We start from the raw sequence: 22396 nt of genomic DNA on the forward strand, positions 1-22396 counted from the left end.
CAACAAAATTGTTTGGCAAAATATTAGGTTTTATTAGCTTTTAATTAATTTGTTTTTTCGGGTTTATTCACGTCGGGCGGGAAACCAAATTGCCAAGAAATCAAAGAACAAGAACCAGCCAGTGTAATATTGGGTTTGTCTCCTATCCGGCTAGGGTGGTTCCTTGAATTTTTCGGGTTGCCTGAGCTTTATTTTTCAAACAAAAGCCAAAAAAAGAATATGGTAAGAAAATAGAAATTTAACCACAGTAATAATATAGACCGAAAACTACTACAACAGCTCAAGTTTCGATGCAGATAGAACACGGTTGCGTTTGGGGTTGGTTTAAAAGAAAACTTGTAAAAGTGCATTAATATATCATGTAATACACAATTTTTGCTGGACAGGAGGTCTTCATAAAGGTTAAATACAAAACACCAGAAGAATGGTAACTTGCACTTAAAAGAGTATTTTGGTCATTTTTATGTAGAAATATAGATATCAAAAGATCAACATCTTACTACATGTCCTGGTTCTCATTATTATTTTCATATATGCATTCTTAAGACAAAACACAATTTGTTTGTTTTGGTTTTGGATGCTAAGATGCCAAAACACCCCAAACAAACAAGGCCCAAAATGAACAAGTTGGCTTTTTATCTTATGACTAAATATCTGATAATAATACAGGAACACAAAAAAGTGGATGTTACTCTTTTAAGATGTTGATGTTATAATAATATCATCATTTCAATCCCTCATACAAACAACTAAAAATCAAATACAAATATCTTCATATCGAACCAAAAGTGTAAGCTGCCCAGCGTAAAATGCGTTGTAGTTGTTACCATTGGTTAAAAAGGTATTGTTGAGTCACGTAAGTATTCCGGTAACATACATTGCTAAAAGGATATTCTAAGTTCCCATCTGTCTCAAATGACTAAAAGCATGTAATTGCACTGTATTTCCAAGAAACCAAAACCGCGAACCAAAAGACAGCAAAATGAGAAATCAAAATGAAGAATCGTTTATAGAGTATGTATGACGATTATATACAACTTATCACGTGCATAAGCGGAACAAAACAAAGACATTGCTAATCTTTTGCTTTCATTCATATACTAAAATCAAATGAAAACCATACTCTTTTTTGTTAGTTCCTCCACGTATCTTCAACATCTTACTGCAACAGTAACTGTTCTTCATCTTTCTGCAACTCACTCAACCGCCTTTTAGCATAAACCGTTACCACCACAGTGGTCAAAATAGTCAACAGAAACCCAAAAACCGTACACAAAATCTGAGGCACCGAAAGTGACCGTTGATCAACTGAAGCATCCGCCAATGTTCGTATCATTATACCTCTATAATAATCAAACTCAAAACCAATATTCAATAACCACAGAAACAAACTTTTATAACTATCAATAACAACCAACATGAATCTTACGTGTATATTGCGACGAAAATCTCGGGTACCATCCCCACCAATGTACCCAATAAATATGGACCAAACTTAACATCGGTTGCTACCGCGCAAAAATTGTATACCATATACGGGAACGGTGAGATTCTTAATAATGTGACAGCTCTAAACTGGTTGAACCAGTTTCCTTCACCTGCTAATTTCAAGATTGATGCTTTCTTTGGGTACCTTTCTAACCACCCCTACATAGCCATAATAATTAATAATTAAACATTAACTAATGCTCAAAACATTTTAATAGCACTAAAATGATCAACAATTTATGCTTACTTGAATTTTGTGGTAAAAAAGAGATCCTATGAAATAAGGAAGCGATGCACCGATAACGACTCCACCAATGATTAACAGGAACCCGAAACCGTAACCGAAGCTCATTCCGGCCACCCACATCGACGGAGTAGACGGTAGAAACACCGTGGGGAATAATGCCACTGAAGCAAATATCAGAACTGCTAATACTGGTTTACAAAATGTTTCTGTTTCCCAATTCAGTATTGGAATAACCTCCTGAAACAACAATCAATCAAATCAAAATCCCAATTACAAAATCAGGGTTTTTTAGGGTTTGTAAAAAGTTTAAAAATTAACAAAATCGTGAACATATAATCAAAATCCCAATTACAAAAGTAGGGTTTTTTAGGGTTTGCAAAAAGTTTAAAAATTAACAACAAATTAACAAATTGCTAACATAATAATAATAATAATAATAATAATAATAATAATAATAATCAATACTCAACATACCTTATTCATCAAAAAGGGTCCAATCCACATGAAAAAACAAACCCCCAAAACAGCTAAAAATACAACCACAAGAACAAGCTTTGCCCACCACCATAAACAGTACCAAACCCTAACACCGCCACTCGCCGACGAAGACGACGACGACGGCACACACCCACCGCCGCCGCCGGTTAACACCTCCGATTCGTTCAAAATCGAATACTCATCTGTCGGATCTTCAATTGCGATCTTTAATACAGTAATCGCATCATTCTCCACATACGTCATGATAATGAAATTTAACGAAATGAAGGGTTGAAATTGGGATTGATTTGATCAGATCAGATCGGGTGAATGAATTTGATTAATAATAATTGTTGAATTTGGGGAAAGAAAGTGGTAGAAGATTGAAGGTAGGCATATATTATTATTAAGTGAGTGCAAGTATAGGATGAGTATTTCATCATATATAGGCTTTTTAATTATCTAATTATGTTTTGATTATTTATATATTTATTTTGTGGTAATGAATGAGAATAATGAATAAACTATTTTATGAAGTATAATTAAATACCGACTAAAGTTAGTGCATTTGTCCGATGCGAGTATTATGATTGATTGTGTATTGTAAAGACAAGGTTTATCTGCTAATTACGTATTAAAATAAGTTTAATGATAGTATAAAATTAGTGTGGAATTAAATTAATTTAATGTAATCATTGATGGGTAAGTACAGATAATTTTGTTTGGAAACAATTATTATAAGACCGAGTGGATTGCAGAAAGGGAGGAGGGCTTCAAAGCATCAGGTGGCTCTAATGTGGGGGTGGTAGTGGTGGTAATGTTGTAGGGCGTTAAACGATTATTTTATGGGCGGCGAGTGGGATAACAAAGGGCAGAAGAGGGAAGGTGCCACTGCAACACGAGATGACACGTGGCAGGTGATGGTAACGTCGCTTCGACGTAGGTAGTGTCCACTACAGTCGGTCTAAGGGTGTAAACTAGCCAAAGTTTTTAATGAGTTATTCGATATTGGCTTGTTAAAAAACTCAAAAATTTAAATAAAATACATCTTGAGTTAGAATTTTCACTTATCATGTTTTAGTAGAGCACACGGGCCTAAACGAGGATGTTATTTATATAATTCTAATTAATAAATATTTACATAACAATTACCTTTTACGTAAAATTATGTTAGTACACCACTTAGTGAGGGTTTAGTTTGAGTCTTCTCCAATGTTTTAAAAACCGGTATCTAACATGTACCGGATTGAGAAAAAAAATGATATAACCGGTTGAACCGGGTTATACCAGGAGGTTCAACAAGATGAGCAGTTTACCTTATAATTTCCTATAAATGCAAGTGAAATCCAAAAATAACCCAAAGAATAATGATTTCATAACAAAAAAATAATCAAAAAGTTAATTTATATTAAAAAAATAATATAAAATCACTCAGTGTTATAAAAATAGCAATAAAGTTTACACGTTTGAATTTTAATTGTTGGTTTAAAAGTGATTTTGAAAAAATATGGGAATATCAAAAATTTCTCGAAATTAAAATCGGTTTACCGATAAAAACCGATATTTTAGAAAAAAACCGGCGTTACAATGTTCAAGCAAACTGGCCAAAAATACCGGCCTTTTATGCGAAATCCAGTTTAACCGGTCGGTTTGAACCAGTTTTTAAAACACTGGTCTTCTCTCTCAAACTTCTCTTTCGTATTAGTAAAACATACAACACATTAAATATTTGATGCCACCGGTTATTTTAAATCGGCCACTTAATGAGGTTTTTATTTCCCAAAAGACATATGTTGCAATGATAACGATGTTTCTTTCAAAGGACCTCCCTTACAATTGTGTTTTCTATATTTCAGAGTGTGCACATAAGCCGGGGATTAAACCAGAAACCCCCTAGAAAACCTCCTGACTATCCCCATCAAAGTGGTGTGACACGCTAAAGTTATTAAGGCCAGAACCATGTGTGGGCGTTTTATCTTAACACAAAACAAGGAAATTTAATCATTAACAATGTGTAAACTTAAACTAAATGTTGATATTTAATAAGTATGATGACCTATGATGAGAATATATTCTTATGTATGGTATGTTTGGCAAAACTAGCTGGTAGCTGTAGCTGGAAGCTGCTAGCTGGTGGCTGGAAGCTGTAGCTGGTAGCTGTTAGCTGTAGCTTTTTAGAAATATTCAGGTGTTTGGTAAAGTAGCTGGAGCTTTTAACAAAACTAGCTGGGTGCTCGCGCGGTGCATTGTTCTTATCTGAAACCTATTCTGACTTGACCCCTTTCGACTCAAAACTGTACCAACGTGAACTGAACTAAATTAACCATTTTTGCATTGACTCGTTTTGACCCTAATTTGGTCTTACACATGACCCGGGCTTTCCTGACTCGACTTGTTGCCGATCCTGACCAATAATCACATAATATGCTAATTTTTTAAAGTTATAGAAGTATAACAATATGATACTCAAATTAAAGAGAATAAAATGCTCGTTTTTATGATTTAATTTTTTTTAAAAAAATATTAACGTGTGAAAAAATTATGACATTTTAAAAGTCATGGGGGGTAGTTGATTCTGAATAATAGTTAAATATGTAATTATTATATGAATTAACAAAATGTGTTGGAAGTTCAAGTACTAAAATTGTAAAATATGAAATATCAAAAGCTTGTAGCTTTTCTTAAACGCTACTAGTTGGAGCTTTTTGCTTCAAACTTTTTCTCCTATCTTAGAAGCTTAAAGCTACTCTAACCAAACAAGACTTTTCAATAAATATGAGATTTTTCTTAAAAGCTTGTAGCTTAAAGCTCCTAAAAACTTCTAAAAGCTCCTTGCCAAACATACCCATAATCTTTTGTTCGTCATCCAACAGTATATATGTAGTTTAGTACTTTAGTTATTATTGACTAAGATATATAACTATGTTACTTAACTTATTTGATTAACTTTATTGTCAGGTTTATTATTTATAAAGGAAACAGTTTCATACTAGCTAGGAACAATAGGTGGCACAAAAAAAATTATCATGGTAACAAATATGAAGTACAAATGGTTGTGTTTGTGTATTAAGACCTTCTCTATGTCTTGATGATGATACGCAAGCACAAAGTTGATATGTGAGTTGTTGTTGCGAATTTGACGTGAAATGGAAACAAAGACTTGGTCTCACATTGATGAAACACAAAAGTTTAATTTGATAACGATCAATAAAAGTATCAGTTACAAACTTACAATGATGAAAAGCCTTTTAAAATAGGCATGGAAATAAATAATTCAAAAGATGAAAAGAAAAACCAATTCTATCGAGTATTCAGAGAGTTAAAAAATCAAATCAACACACAAAATATATGAAACAAAACAGGGGATATATATAAGAACAAATTATAAATGGCATTTACTACCTTATATTTGGTGTGGTCTATGGTCTCTAGTCTCCACAATCTACATACATATTTTGAAACAAAATTACAAGTTAAGCATACAAGTACCTTTTCTCGGTCCGATCGAAAATTAATCTTCAAATAAAAAATCGACTATATTTTAACCAAGAAAAACAGTCATACCGATTATAGGTGAGGTTTTATCCACAAATTAATGTTCACGAAAGATGTTGGTGCATATATTCATGCTGTTCTATTATATTAGAGAAAATATTAGATATGTTAACAACATATATAAATCATGATTGTGTTCGAGTGGTGATATGATTTATTTTTTTATTTATTTTTACTTTGTCTTGTTAACATTAGCAAGTTAGTTTGCTATAGACCAACAGTCTTTACCACTGATTCTGGAATAATAATAATAATAATAATAATAATAATAATAATAATAATAATAATAATAATAATAATAATAATAATAATAATAAAGTTTTGCTAAATTTATCTTATTCATTATTTTTACTTGTTGCACTTTCAATCAAAATGTCACATCGGTAATATCCCTTCTCGTCGTGCTAAATAGACCTTGTTAGACCCACATGATCTGATGTTTGTGGAGAAGGTGCAACAAGACTTTAGAGAAAATATAATATGCTTAGCCAACCCTTAATAAAGTTTATAAAAACAAAATTATTAATGCAACAATAAACACCATGTTGTATATACGTCTTCATTTTCATGTGATCCGCATTCAATTCATTGTTGTCCCTGGTTACTATTAATGTTGAATACTTACTTGAATTGATTGTAACACGTGAGTTTTATGATATATGTGCGATCCTATTTTCATTTTCATGCTACATAAAATATTATTTTTTTTCACAATAAACCAATCTTTGTACTAACTTTTAAATGTTTCTTATGTCATAATTTAACATTTAGTTTAATTGTTTCGATTGGTCGCCATCTCTGTCAATATATGATTTTATAAGAAATGGCACGCGTGGAAGATCTTTTGTACTGTACCTGCGGGTCGCCATCTCTGGCAACGATACTGGAAGATCTTTTGTACTGTACCTGACGAGGTATGGACAAAAGATCTGACCAAAGATACGACAGCTCACTGACAACAGTATGACGAGCAGCACGCTCTTGTACTGTATGTCACTATTAGCCGCTGCCTACTCACCAACCTGTCGGAGGACGTGCATAGCCTGCAGTTGGTGGAACAGGAATAGTACACAGCCGACCTGGTCACTATTAGCCGCTGCCTACCCACCAACTACCAGCATGACATGTGCGTAGCCCACAGTTGGCATAACAGGAACACTATTCAGCCGGCTGTACCTTCTTGGAAACCTACCTTCGGATATAAATACTCCAACACCTTGGAATGGTATATCATCTTATCATCTCATCTTATATCTTATATCTTATACCTGATATCTGCTTTAGCAATCTCTTAATATACACTTATATTCAAGAGCAATCTAGTCTGATTCTCACGCCAGAGGGTGGTCACAAGGAGGTACCCCCCCCCCCTTCTCAGTGACGAGCTCACGGTGTCTGTTTTGCAGGTTATCAGAAGAACCATCTTTGCCGGGTCTAACCCCTCGTGGGAAACATCTATTTAACCCCCAGATTATCCGTAATCTGCCCGGGGTCGATTAGTGTTTCTTCAATAAGTAAGTTAAAATACAATAAACAACGTGTTTGTTTTCTAAATGTTAAATGTATTTTATTATTATTATTACAAACAATAAATTAATACATCAGCGTACTAAAACGAAACGTTAGGATATTAACATCAACGTCATCTTACCCGATAAATATTGATATGTGATGTTGATATTTCCTATAATCAAGTGGATTTGGGTTTACTTCCACGAAAAACTCTATTGCTTATTTATATTACAAAATAAATGGAAAATAATATTATTTAGCAAAATTAGTTTCTTTTTTAGATTTTTTTTATTAGCGAATCTATGCCATATATAAGACTTGAACCAAAACCTTCCACTCTCTTGTTAATGTTTTAAAGGCTTTGCATTTGCCAATAGGCCACAAACCCTATCGGGTTTCTTTGTTAGATGTTAATCGGTTTTGAAATAGATTTTGAAACTAGACTACTAATATAAGGGGAGAACATATAAATTAGTACTTTACATGTGTATAAGATAACTTAGATAAATAACGACTATCAATTCGCGATGCCTTTCATCTTAGTTATATACAGATGTGTATGACACTATATGTGAATGTGATGTGTTATATAACACCTTAGTAGTCTACACTTTGGTTGCCTAAGCCGGAAATAGACATTGTGTATTGCATATCGTTTTAAACGAACCATGCTATGAACAAGATTTTATGTTCGGTTAATTAAATGAAATAATATGTACGAACAAACGTTCTAATTCGTTCACATTCACAAACATTCGATAAACCATGTGGTCTTGTATATTCATATACATACGGCATTAAATATTTAAAGTAACATATTTATATCTTAACAAACGAAATGGGTAAATCTATTAGAAAATCAGCATCACGTGCATTTTAACCCATATATTTGTTATGATATGCTATTTTCTAAAAATATATTTCACATTCTTTTCGAAACCATTGTAATCTATTAAATTAATAAATACAGACAATCATAACATTAAAACAAATGTAAACGAACAAAACAATCTATAGGTTTGTTTGATTGCATTTGTCCGTGTGCACGATAACACTTGAATGAAGAACACGGTGTAATCGTTAAAGAATGATGACACAGAAAGAAAAGAAGCATGGAAGAGAAATTTTAATTCATCAGAATCGAAATTACAATAATGCAAATTTACAAGAACAAAAAACAAGAAAACAATATATATAGCTTTAACATATGTGGTGCATATGTTCACATCCCTCCTCAAGTTGGTGGTTGAGAAAACCCCAACTTGCATAGCAGCGAGTGAAAATGAGATCTTGGTAAACTCTTAGTAAAAATGTCAGCAAATTGATCCTCCGTGTTGGTACGCACCAAAGTGATAAGTCCCTCGTGCAACTTTTCACAAACAAAATGACATTCAATTTCAATGTGTTTAGTTCGCTCATTAAAAACAAGATTTTTTGCAATATAAATTACATGTTGACTATCACATTTAAGCGTGGCAAGAGTACTGTTATGAACATTCCGAGAGTAGTCTTGTCAGCCAAACAAGTTCAACAATCATATGTCGAAGAGATTGGTACTCTGCTTCAGCCGAGCTCAAAGAAACAGTATGCTGCTTCTTAGATTTCCAATAAATCGGAGAGTCGCCATGAGAAATATAAAAAACCACTGACCAATCGACGAGTATTAGGACACGCTGCCCAGTCGGAGTCACAAAAGGCTTGCAGATCAAAAGAAGTATACTTATTAAAAAAATAAACATTGAGATAAAGTTCCTTTGACATATGAGAGGGTATGAAGTGCTACATTCCAATGAGAAATCCTCGCATCTTGCATGAATTGATTGAGAAACTGAACATCAAAAGCAAGATCAGGTCTTGTGTGAGTAAGGTAATTAAGTTTACCAACAAGCTTCCTTTATTATAAAGGGTCATCGAGAACACGTCCCTCGTGAGCTTTAAGTTGTAAATGATGAGGCATTGGTGATCTTGCGGCAGGAAGATTGGAAGTATCAAATTCAGAAAGCATGTCATTAGCAAACTTTCATTGGCACATGATAACATCTTTGGTAGGTAAAGAACATCCATACCCAGAAAGTAATCGAGGCTTCCCAGATCCTTGATTTTGAAAGTTGAGTCCATGAAAGTCTTGAGATTATTGATCTCTTCCAAATTATTCCCAATAACTAATACGCCATCGACATACACATCAACATATACGACTGAGGATCCCATAGTCTTTGAAAACAAAGAATGATCATTCTGAGGACCCACATACACTCTTAACTTTAATGCAGAAGACAATTTTTCATACCATTGTCTAGAAACCTTTTTAAAACCATATAAAGGTTTATGAAGTTTAAGCACTTGATTATCAGGAAGCTGCATACAAGGTGGTGGCATCATATAGATATCTTCATCTAAATCTCCATGAAAAAAAGCATTATTGACATCTAGCTGAAATAAAGGTCAACATCTTTTTGCAGCAACAACTACAATGCTTCTGATAGTGGTCATCTTGATAACAGGAGAAAATATTTCATTGTAATCAATCCCCTCTTTGTGAGTATCTCCTCTCACCACCAATTTAGCTTTACAACGTTCAATTGTCCCATATGCTTTGTGTTTAACTTTAAACATCCATTTGCATTTAATAGCTTTCTTTCCAGGGGAAAGATCAGTAACAACCCAAGTTTCAATGCTTTCAAGAGCCTGAAATTCAGCTTTCATGGTATTTTGCCATTCAGGAATGTTGGCAACTTCCTTATAAAACGTAGGCTCATGTAAATCAGATGCTTAGGAGAGAGACTGACTGTTAGGAAGAAGATGAGAAGAAGAGCAAGATATAGGACAAAAACATGAATTAGTGACAGTGTGGAAACAATGATGAGAAGATTCAGAGTTATCATAAACATAATCATTTAAGTTTGAGGGCGGAACAGAAGTTATCGAGTACGAACAAGTTTAGTAGGATCATTATGAAGTGGATCAGGAATAGGAACGAAAGATGAAGGATTAGCAGGAGGAGCAGGATCAGTAGGATGAGTAGACAAAAGGTCAACAAAAAATCGACTGATGAGATTAATATATGGAAAAATGAAACTATCTTTAGATTTAGTGATAAAGGGAAATAAAGCTTCAAAGAAAACGTCTCGTGATATGACAACTTTTTTTGTGTCAAGGTCACACAATTTGTGTGCCTTTTTACCAAGAGGATAACCCAGAAAAATACAAGGCACAACCCTTGGTTTGACTTTTCTCTTCCATGAGATAAAGAGGAATCATAAGCAAGACAATCAAAAGACTTCATATGATTATATGAAGGAGCCTTTCCCGTTAAAACCTCATAAGGGGTTTTATTGTTAAGAACTTCGATAGGAAATTGATTGATTATATTTGTTGTAGTTAACACACAACCACCCCAAAACTGAACCGGCAACTGAGTTTGAAATATAAGAGCTCTTGAGGTTTCAAGCAAATGCTTATGCTTTCTTTCAACAATTCCGTTTTGTTGAGGAACAACTACACAAGTAGTCTGATGAATAATTCCTTTACTCAACACATAAGCACTTTGAAGTGATCCAGACCCCAATTCAAAGGATTATCAGATCTAATACATTTCACATTGGTGCCAACCTGGTTACTAACCATTTCAATAAAAAACTAAAGTATAGGAAAAGCATTGCTTTTTGTTAAGAGCAAATGTGTCCATGTGGTCCCGCTGTAATCATCCACTATTGTTAAAAAATATCTAAAGCCATCGTATGTAGTTGTGTGATACGACCCCCAAATATCAATATGGATTAGCTCAAGAATTTTACTAGTTGATGTGGTATTAGTAGGAAATGACAATTTATGTTATCATGCCTTAGGACAAATATCGCGATGCTCAATAGATTTCAAAGAAGAATTAGAAATGAAAGGAAATTGTTTCAGCCTGTAACTTGGTAGATGACCAAGTCTATTGTGCAAAGTTTCACAACTTATAACAAGATTACAACATTATTGGAAACAAAGGAATTAACAGGAAAATGTTCAGTGGCCTAGAGAAGGTAAAGACCATTGAGCATATCACCAAGAGCATGTGGCCTCTTCAGAGAAGGGGCCTACAAAATACAGACATTTTTAGAGAAAAGGACAATACCATCATTATCAATGCATAATCTTGAGACAGTGAGAAGATTATGTGTAAAATGTGGCACAAAAAGAGCATTCAACAAAGAAATATCATCTGTCAAAGGAACAGTCTCATATTGATGGACTGTGAAATGTGTGCCATTAGGAAGAGTGATAAAAAATTGGACAATTAAGAAACAAAACGTTTGAAAATTGATTTTGATCATGGCACATATGATCATTAGCACAAGTATCAATGATCCATTTAGAATAATGTTTTGAAGAATTGCAAGACATTATACCTCTGAAAGATTCTTGATTGATGGTTGTGGTATGATTAGAAGCAAGTGTGGTTAAAAAACTAGATTGAACTTATTCTGATGTAATAGATTCATGAGATCATTGTATTGTTGATGAGTTATGGCTTGATGCTGTTCATACTGATTCTTATGACCACTTTTACCCTTGATCTTAAACAAGATTATAAAACTTCTTGCCATTGGTGAATTTAAAATCCTTTGAAAAACCAATCAGCTTATAGCATTTGTTGACTGAATGCCCGTTCTTCTTGCAATGAGTGCGCACCAAAGTTCTTCTATTCTCCTCTATTCCTCCAAAAGTGGGACCTCCACTGCTTGCATTCATAGATGCAGAAGATGCAGTGAAATTAGTGATGGTGTGAATTTCCTTTTGTTTCTCATCTTACATATGCATGATTGATAGAAGGGAGATGCTACATCATCAAAATGTCACATCTGAGCGTGTCATAACTAGGATTAAGATAAACAAGAAGTTGAATCGACCTTTGATCTTCATCTCTCTTAGCAAAAGAATGAGCAGCTCCACAAGTGCATGAAGGAATGGTAGTCACATTCGGCTAATCCCAATTTGACTTCATCTTAGCAAAGTAGGTAGCAATATCACTCCTACCCTGAGCAGTTTCAGCATACAAGACACTATCACTAATGTCACGAGTGAGAGTGTTAAGAATCCATGAGATTACCATGTCATTGCAACGCTGACAAACTGCCAGTTGTTGCTCGTTATTCTGTATGGTTAAAGTATTGTTGATTAAACTGAGCTTGTTTTTAGTTGACAAAGCAATCGTCATTGCTCTTTTCCAAGCTCCGGATCCAGTACCATCAAACAATTTCGAAACGAGGATCATCTCGGGATGATTCAAAGGATGAAGGTAAAAAGGGTTCGAGGAATCAATATACATATTCTGAACAACCGAGGTGTTCGATTTTGCCATTAAACCAAGCAGAACGAAACAAACGCGCGAGAAGAAGAAGCGAAAAAGAACAACTTATGCGCCGTATAAGATATACGGCGTGTAAGTGAGAATTTGACTTATACGCCCGTATAAAATATACGGAGAAGCTTATACGGAAGGAGTTATACGCCGTATAAAGTTATACAGGGAAACATATATGGCATATAAGTGATAAATAGACATTTTTGCAAGTTTTTGTGTGAGAATAAAGATGAAATGATCTTACACTTTGACAAACTGTTCAACACCAAGAATATGACATGTGAACTTTTGGCAAGATATGAATGGTTAAATCTTCTGAAATGAAGAAATATGTAGAAAAGAGATGAAAAAGATGGTCTTTCAAGTAGGTAACGAGATCAATACCCGAACAAACACATAACGACGAAAGAAAATGATCAAAAACAAAACAACAGATGAAGAGAGAAAACCGGCAAATCGAGAGAAACCGGTTGAAACAAAGAGCAGGATTAAGAACTCTGCTTTGATATCATGTAATCGTTGAAGAACGATGACACAAAAAGAAAAAAAAAATAAAATAAAAAGCAGGGAAGAGCAATTTTATTTTATCAGAATCAAAAATACAAGAATGAAAAATTACAAGAACAAAAACAATAAAACAATATATTTATATATATAGCGTTAACATGTGCGGCGTATATGTCATATGAAACATATATTATCACACAGGCGTGTTCAAATCTCATTTTATTCGTTTACTGCCCTAATATGAATTTTTTTTATTTTTATGATTTTAAAACATAAAAATTATGTTTTTATGTTAAAAATTTGTAGAATTACACCTCTTCGCTACCAGCTGTACGCGATTGGGGGGTTTCTAGTGGTTTAAGGAGAAGTGTCAAAATCGAGTGCACGTATGATTGAGCTGACAAGCAATGCCAGGTTGCATGAATTTGACAATTCATACGTGCCAAAATAAAACACATAATAATACACCACTTTTTCGTTTTCTTTTTTTTTTCTTTCACAAAATTCCCATGTTGATATTAATTTATTGGGTTACTTTTGAGACATTGCTATTTATAGTTTGATACTTTGATTAATTAATAAGGTATATTAGTTTTTAAATGTAAAGTTAAAATACAAAGTACAGTAAAAATGAGATATGTGAGAAGGAAACTAATTTATTAATATTAGATTTGAATGGTGTTGATTAATTAAAATATTGATAAAAAGGACATTAAGGTAATAAACCACGTATGATGACTTTCTCTCTCCACATGCAAGGCACATGTCAATTTCTTCAACATTTTAAAACGTCCATAACTTTTTCATAAGACAAACTTTAAAAAATTCACCATAACAACAAGCTTTTTTTATCTTTAATATGAATATAATATTTTTATATAAAATAATAAAAAATTAGTGATTTTTTATATTGTGTTATTTGGTTGTTTATTATGTTTTTTAATTGGGTTTTTCCTATGCATTGTGTTATAGATTTTGGTCATTGTGTTTTTCAATTGATACTCATATTAAGTTATAACTTAAAACTTGAAACAAAAACTACATATGGTATCTTGTGCTCAACATTTGTCTTTCTACTTATCATTTCGTTTTAGTCATTTTGTAATACGTTCATTGTCTTTTTCTCGGAATTGAAATGTGTCATTCACTTAATTTGAGAAAAATAGTATTATGTTCATTGTGTATTACCTTCAAGTCATTGTGTAATATGTAGCTTCCATTGTGTTTTACCTTTAGGTCATTGTGTTATATGTATTCACCATTATGTCTTACGCTTCAGGTCATGTGTTATATGTAAAGGAGAACGGAGTGAGTGCACGCCGTCGCCTTTTTCGGGTGTTCTTTGTGTTCAGTGGCCACCTGTCTTATTGCTTATTTACGCCCTTTTAAACCAGGCTTTCACAGGTCTCAAATTGGACCCTATATCGATCTTGAAAGAAAGCATCCTGTCTTAAGTCAAGATTATCATAGAATCCTTTTTGAACCAAAAAGTCAACAAAACAAGGAAATCAAACACAAGAAATTCAAAATAAGCGGTTTTCAAACATGAAAACAAAACTGCACCGTCATGATTTGATAACTCAAAAGATCGATCGATCGGTATTCATCATTGTGTAATATGTACTCATCATTGTGTTTTACGTATTAGATAATTTGTTGGTATTTTTCATTAATTTATATATTATTATTACACAACGATGTTATTAGTATTTAAAATAAACACAATGATGAGTTGAAAGACACAGTGACCAAAAAACACAATAACAACCGAACGACCATGATGAAAAAAACACAATGGTAAGCAAAAAGACACAATGACGTAATTCTTTTTTAATCTTCATATAAAAAAAGCATACTCATATTAAAGATGAAAACGTTTGTTATTATGGTGCATTTTTTATTTTCTTTTAATATTATTTGAAAAAGTTATACGTTTTACAATGATAGGGAAATTAACATTGACTTTCATGTGCAGAGAGAAAATGTGTACAATTAGTTTTGTACCCTTTTTCTTTTGGTCCATACTTAACATATGTGAATTTGTACCCTTTTTTCTTTAGTCCCTAGTCTCTACTTCACACATGTCAATTAATTATGGCTTCTCACACATCTCTGTTTTGTTGGACTTTGTAGAATAACACAACCCTAGTTTTTAATACTCTCAACTTTCACTCAATAGATGATATCACTCTCAACTTTCACTCAATAGATGATATCACTCTCAACTTTTGATTTATTACACACCACTTTTAACTGTTAACTTATTTTCTTCTATCACTCCCGAACTTAACGGACTTTAACCACGCTAGTTTTTTTTCTAAGATGGCATTTTTTGATGACGCGACATGCATTAGTGGCATTTTTATATAAAAATCCACCCTTACACCACCACTTCATTATTAAAAATAATAAAAAAAAACGAAAATAAAAACAAAATATAATCTCTTTAACTCTTCCCTAATTTAAATCCACCAGCCCCCTACCACCACCACTACCCACCCTCCCTCCATGAAGTTCCACTCACAAACTATTACCTCTCTTCTAGGCTTCCAGCACGCTAGGTTAACCACCACCACCACCATTGAATCGTCGCATCCACTGTAACATCCCGTTTTCTAGTTCGGTTAATAAATGAAAATAAGAGTTGTTATGGGTCGGGCTAGTGTTGGGTAAATGGATCTGGGTTATGGACTTGGGTTATGAAGAAAGAGGAAAAGACCATGGGCTTAAGCCCATGATCCATAAATATATAAACCTTTAATCACCCATTAATCATTCATTTCACACATATTCCATACACACCAAAACACACACTTAGCTCTCTCTCATCTTGCTCTCTCTCTTTAACCGAAATCACCAAGTAAAACCGATCTCGATCCAAGGTATGATAGTATTTTGTTGTATGAGCTTAAACCCGTTAGATATAGTCACGAAATGACGAGCCAACACCGTTAACCGTTAACGTCATGAGATCCGGGTGGAATCGGGTATAAACCGAGCCAAAGATGAGCTTAGGGATCACCCTAGCTGAGATCCGGATCGAACGGGGCGAAAAACGGTGAAAAACGAGTTAAAACCCGTTTTTCCGGCGAATCTGCGGATTTCCGGCGGCGACACCGGAAAGGCGGCGCCGGAAAAGTTAATACGAGGTAGGTAATGTTAGGGAATGTTCTGACATTCCCCGACCTAACCCTAGTTCGCTAACGGGAATTTAGCGAATTAAGGGTGATTCGCTAACTGATTCGTCTTAGGGAGCATAATGAACTAGCTCTAGTTCGTGTCCGGTTCGTTAAGGGAAAATGATAACGAATTACCCTTGATTCGTATAGCCAGTTCGTTAGAAGAAGATAACGAATTAGATGGACCGATTCGTTACCTGGACTGGTTCGCTATGGACTGATTCGCTAAGAGTCCAGTTCGTTAGAGGGATTCAACTCGTTACAGGAGCCGGTTCGTATGACAACCCGATTCGTTAAGAATAATGTAACGAATTAGAAGTTTAACATAATGACAAGAACAGTCCCTGGACTTAGAAAAAGAATGATTTAATTACAAAGAAGCCTAATGGAATTTAGCAAAGCTGACCTGGCAGCTTAACCCCAGCCAAGGGTTAAGACAGTTAATGAAAATAAAATTTTTCCAAGCTGACCTGGCAGCTTAACCCCAGCCAGGGGCTCTGCCCCTTGGACCATGCTAGGGGCTGCCGCCCCTAGAACCCCGATGCCAGGGGCGCTGCCCCCGGACCCCCGTTCGTTGAGGGTTATAATTAGACTAGAAACGCAATATGGGTAGTAAAAGTTAATTGATACATGTAATTGTTATACAGTTAGTCGTGCACAGCAAAAGAAAGGAATAACAATTAACGGTGAACGTAATCGAGTTCAGGTGAGTTTCTAGCCCCCTCTCCTTGTTATGTTTTCGGGGCTGTGTGCATACTCGATGTGATTAGTTAATACACTTACCTTAAGTGGTAAGTGTATGCCTTATATGATTATGTATAAATAAATGCTTGACGGTGTGTGAACGATCTTTGGATATTGCATGTATTGTCGGGTGATAGTTGAAGATATGAATGATATGTATATAACGTATGAATGATTGCTTGTCGGTACGTGAACGACCTTCGGATATTGCACGTACTGTCAAGGTATAATGTTATGTATAATGTACGAATGATTTGTATGCATATTATGAATGAATGTAAGAGATAGTCAGGTACATAGGAAAGGGACTGCGCCCTAATAATACTCAAGGTAGACAGGGACCGGACCTTAATAATATCTGAGGCAGAAAAGGGACCGAGCCCTTTATAAATCTCGAGGCAGAAAGGGACTGAGACCTAATAATACTCAAGGCAGAAAAGGGACCGGACCCTAATAATATCCGAGGCAGAATAGAATAATGTAAAGTAGAATTTAGAATAAAGTATGAAGGTAAGTATGTATATTACGAACGAATTATGAAAGTATGAAGGTAAGTATGTATATTACGAACGAATTATGAAAGTATGAAGTACGTATGGAAGTACATAGTTATGAATGTATTGAATGATGTGTGATTAACTAGAACTCACTCAGCGTAGCTGACTTTTAGTATGCACGCAAGTTAACTGATTGAGACATATGGTTTGAGTGAGACACATGGCAGAATCCGAAGAGGCTGGCATCTGGAGATTTTTCGTGATGTTTGAAATACTATGTTTTATGTTATGTTTTTGAAAGATAAGTTATGGATGTTTGTAATGAATGGTTGACTTTTATATTATTCCGCGAAATTTTTTATTAACTCTGATATTTAGAACTGCGTTTATGAGTAAATCCAACGTTAAAGTGAGGCAACGGTAACGGGGACTTACATCCACTCCACCAATATGTAGTTCCGATGATCACTATGCACCCCAATCTGAACCTCAACATCACCTCCAGCAGCCCCAACTTAGCGCATCTCTCTTTCTATCGTTTTCTACCACAATCCACAAGATCTACGTTTTCAACACCGGAAAAATGAGATATACATCATGCGATGACCTGCAACCAAATGAAAAAGTAGATCGAGATAGATACAATGGATGAAGTCAACTTCTCTATTTAAAAAAAATGAGATATGCGACTACCTGCAAGCAAATCAACTTCTCTATTTCTGGCTGTTGATTGAAGCCCAACTTTTGATTGAAGCCCTAATCGGAGAGTCGAGGGTGATGCAACGTTTTTTCTTGGTGTCTAGGTTTTAGGGGGGAATGATATTATGATTCGATTTTATCTTGAGCAGAGATTGTGGTTGTGAGGCAGCTATGGTAGTGCTGGTTATTTTTTTTTCTGATGGTGGTCGGTGGTAGAGAAGGATGAATGGATGATGAGGTCTGGATTTTAAGGTTGATGAGGTAAGGGAAAAGTGGATTGGGTCTAATGGATTAAGAAAAGAATAAAAATGCCACATTTGCATGCCAAGTCATCAAAAAAATTCCACGTCAGCAAGAAAACTAATGGAGTTAGGGTTTGTTAAGTTCAGGAGTGCCATAAACAAATACGGTGAAAGTTGGGAGTGATGAGCAACAAATCAAAAGTTGAGAGTGATATCATCCAACATGTGAAAGTTGAGTATTAAAAACCAATATCCCAATTAATAATGGCTTTTGTGTTATAATTGCATTTTCTTTTCAAAAGTCACACACATATATTGGGTATATCAGGCGGCCTTATGAGGGTCAAGGTGGGCGACTGTCAGGGCGCAATCTCCTAGAGGGTCCAAAATCTTGAACAACCACCTTGCCACCCTTCGCCGAAAACAACATTCACGTCGCAAATCCCCCACCTAAAAAAAGAGCTGATCAGAGACGTAGTTGCGTTCCCATATGGGTCAAGTTACAATCACCAAACTACCAGAGATGGAATCGTTGGTGGTGGTTTATGGTCACGTGATTCACACCCACATGATTACTGTCTCTCCATTGTTAGGGTTTCGATCTAGTGGTGGCTGCTATTGATAAATTCTCAAGTGGTTCTTCGCTTGGATAAATAAACAGCACAAAATCATGATTGATGCACAAATTCAAATCTAAAGCTTCTTATTGAACACATACCCATAGCGACTATAATCGTCGGTAAAGGTAATGAAGTATCTTTCACCATTCCTTGTCTTTGTCTTAAAAGGACCACATACATCCGAATGTATGATACCTAATAAATCTTTTGCCCTTTCATTAGTTCCACTAAAAGGCTCCTTGGTCATCTTCCCCAATAAACAAGACTCACACTTATCAAATGAATCATCATTTGATTCCAAAAGACCACTCTTTTGAAGTGTATGAATGTGATCCTTGTTTATGTGACCAAGGCGACAATGCCAAAAAAAGTTTCACTCAAATCCAATTTGAATCTGTTGGTGTTAGCTTGGTACAACGAGTTATCAATGGATGTATTATCATGAACTAATTCATAAATGCCATTAGACGGCATTGATTTAAAATAAAAAGATATCATTCATGAAAACAAAAATATCATTGTTTACAAACCCAAATTGTCTTAATAAAGAAACAGGGATAATATTTCTAGTCAAACTAGGAGAGTACAAAATGTTTCTCAAAAGAACTTCCAAACCATTTGGAATCTTCAAAACATAATCTCCTCGAGCTTGGATATCAACTTTGCTCCATATCCCATGAAGAGACTAATATCTACTTTCTTGTAATCATTTCTTATTTTGAACTCCTGCAATGATATGTGAGTTCCACATCCGGTATCCAATACCCATGTGTTAGAAGAAATAATATTAAGATCAATATGGATCATGAAAGTTGTACCTGTGGTTTTCCCCGCATCCCTCTTAGCTTTCAACTCCTTGAGATAGGTCGGACAGTTTCTCATCCAGTGACCTATCTCTCCACAACCAAAGCACGGATCCTCGAAGCTAACCTTTAGATTCTTGGGTTCGGGTTCCGCCTTGCCTTTCCCTTGAACCCTTTTTTGACTTGCCCCTTACCAACATCAACCTTTGCCTTGGGTTCTGGATGATGCCTCTTCTTCAAGCCACCCTCATTGATCGCAAGAACGGGTAAAACCTTTTTACCCATTCCGGCTTCGACTGTTTTGAGCATTGTGTGAAGCTCACCAATACTCTTGTCCCATCTGTTCATGTTGTAATTCATGACGAATGTCTCAAACCTTTAGTTAAGCCATTGGTCATCAAATCAGTGGCTAACTCTCTTGAGATGGGACAATTAAGCCGTTCAAGCCGATCAATGTGGCTTTTCATCTTAAGCACATAAGATGAGATAGATTGGGTTTCTTCCATACGACATGCATGAAACGCTCGAATCGTTTCGAAGCGTTCCACCCTAGATTGAGTAAGGAACATTTCCTTGAGCTAGGTGATCATGTCATATGCCCCATGATTCTCGAAATCCTTTTGGATCTCGGGAATCATTGTTCCCAACATGAGGCAAGAAACTTGCACCGAATCCTCGGTGTACTTTAACCAATCCGCTTAGGTATCCAAGTCGTTGACATCAGGTTCATCGGGAATAGGATCGTCCAGAATGTAGGATTTCTTCACTTTCTTGAGAACAATTCTCAAGTTTCGATACCAGTCCATAAAGTTGTTATAGTTCAGACGATCCTTATCCAGAATGGATCTCAGTGATAGGTTATGCACGGGTGGAATAATTGCGTCCAGAGGATTGTTTGCAGCCATCTATAAAAGAATTTAACGAAGTTCAATTTAGTATTTTCGATATCAATAAATTTTAATCGTTAAAATGTCTCCAAAACAATTAATGATTAAAATCTAGAACCCAAAGTTTCATTCAAATAGTAGTTAGGTGACCTTTATCTCACTATTAAAATTAACAAGGTAGTCAACGTTTGACAAATGCAACCCTTTGTAACTTCTAGTTTTATGGGATTGCTTAAACATCATATGTTTAGTTGACATATTTAATCCCATCAACACCTTTGTACCTCATGCTTCGGTGACCCTATTCACATGGTTTCCAAATCAAGTCGTCCTACTTACACACACGTGTGAGTTTACACATACAAGTGGTTAGTTGACCTTTATCCCACAGATATTGTAAATTCACCTCAAGATCACAAGTTTTCTTAAATGTGGTTAGGTGACCTTTATCCCACATTAAGTCTCCAAGTGACTCGAGTGTCGTATAATATGATGGTATTTAACTTGATTTTAAAAGGGATTTAAGTTTTCAAAATTCTAGGTTGGAAAACTATTTATTGTGTACCTTCCATTTGCTTGCATTCAAATGTATGGTAACTTTTGAAAACCAATTTTCAAATTCTTTTAATAAAACCCATTTTATTATGAAATCATTGATAGTAAATAAAACCAATTTTATAACTTAATAATTTCAAGGAATCAATTTTATGCAAGTTGTCGCTTTTAATGTTAGCATCAAACATGATAAAACAATAAACATAAATAAACCACTCAAGCATATACAATCACATGTTCATAACCTTAACCACCTAAACTTTGACAACACTTGTTGACCGAAACAAGTGCGTCATAAGGTCTATCCTAAGGGACGAGCATGACACAAGGTATGAGATAGTGAACTCCCACTTGACTCCGCATCCTTACGCTTCAACCGTTCACTTCTTGTTGTGATTCTTCTTCTTTATTTGGGCCTTCATTTGGGCTTCAACCAAAGTGGTGTTGTAGTTGTATCTTCTTTTACAAAATATACCCTAATACATTTTTCTAGTAAAAGGAAATACAACTATTCTACTTATTATTACAAACCATTCGAAAGAATGAATAGATTACAAACCCGAATAAAGAATATTACAAACAAATGAATAAATCACAACAAGACACTTCAATATACACAAGGTCATGGCTAGGTTATGAACATCCACACAAACAGGTCAACCTTTGACCAAACTGGACAACCTTTGACCAGAGTGGTTCCCCTTTAGACCCTTAGTTCTCGGCCAAAAATAGAGAACACAGAGTTCTCGGCCAAAACCAAAGTTTCAGAGTTTTTGGCCCGAAATTTTTGGTTCACAGAGAACCTAGTGTTCTCGTTCAACACCGAGAACTATGGTTTTTGGTCAATCGAGAACTATGGTTCTCAACCTTGAGTTCTCGGTCCAACCAAAAACATGTTTTCGGTCAACCGAAATCTCATGGTTCCCAACCATGAGTTCTCGGCCAACCGAGAACAGGGTTTCGGGTGTCTTCAGGCCAGACCGAGAACCATGGTTTCCAACCATTGTGTTCTCGGCCAGAGCCGAAGAACACAT

At 35.1% G+C, this 22396-nt stretch overlaps 1 protein-coding gene across 1 annotated transcript; it reads right to left on the bottom strand.

Annotated features, from left to right (window-relative positions):
• Nucleotides 1-950: 950 nt before the first annotated feature.
• On the bottom strand, nucleotides 951-2476 carry LOC143531415 (uncharacterized). The gene is made up of 4 exons (XM_077026717.1): nucleotides 2210-2476; nucleotides 1736-1972; nucleotides 1430-1647; nucleotides 951-1343 (listed from the first exon to the last, which is right to left on the bottom strand). Exons 1-4 carry the CDS (start codon nucleotides 2474-2476, stop codon nucleotides 1160-1162), a joined length of 906 nt encoding a protein of 301 aa, XP_076882832.1. The 3' UTR covers nucleotides 951-1159.
• Between the last annotated feature and the right edge of the window lie 19920 nt (nucleotides 2477-22396).

This window comes from Bidens hawaiensis, unplaced genomic scaffold (genome assembly GCF_021521415.1).
Source record: "Bidens hawaiensis isolate Kalapana, Puna unplaced genomic scaffold, B.hawaiensis_p1.1 tig00009160_1, whole genome shotgun sequence".
NCBI lineage: Eukaryota > Viridiplantae > Streptophyta > Magnoliopsida > Asterales > Asteraceae > Bidens > Bidens hawaiensis.

Bases quoted from the DNA above. Each gene is read 5' to 3' on its own strand.
- LOC143531415 (XM_077026717.1), bottom strand. From the start codon at position 2,476: ATGACGTATGTGGAGAATGATGCGATTACTGTATTAAAGATCGCAATT. The intron at 1,973-2,209 runs GTATGTTGAGTA...TTGTTGTTTCAG, and splicing joins GACCCTTTTTGATGAATAAG to GAGGTTATTCCAATACTGAA. The intron at 1,648-1,735 runs GTAAGCATAAAT...ATGGCTATGTAG, and splicing joins TTTTTTACCACAAAATTCAA to GGGTGGTTAGAAAGGTACCC.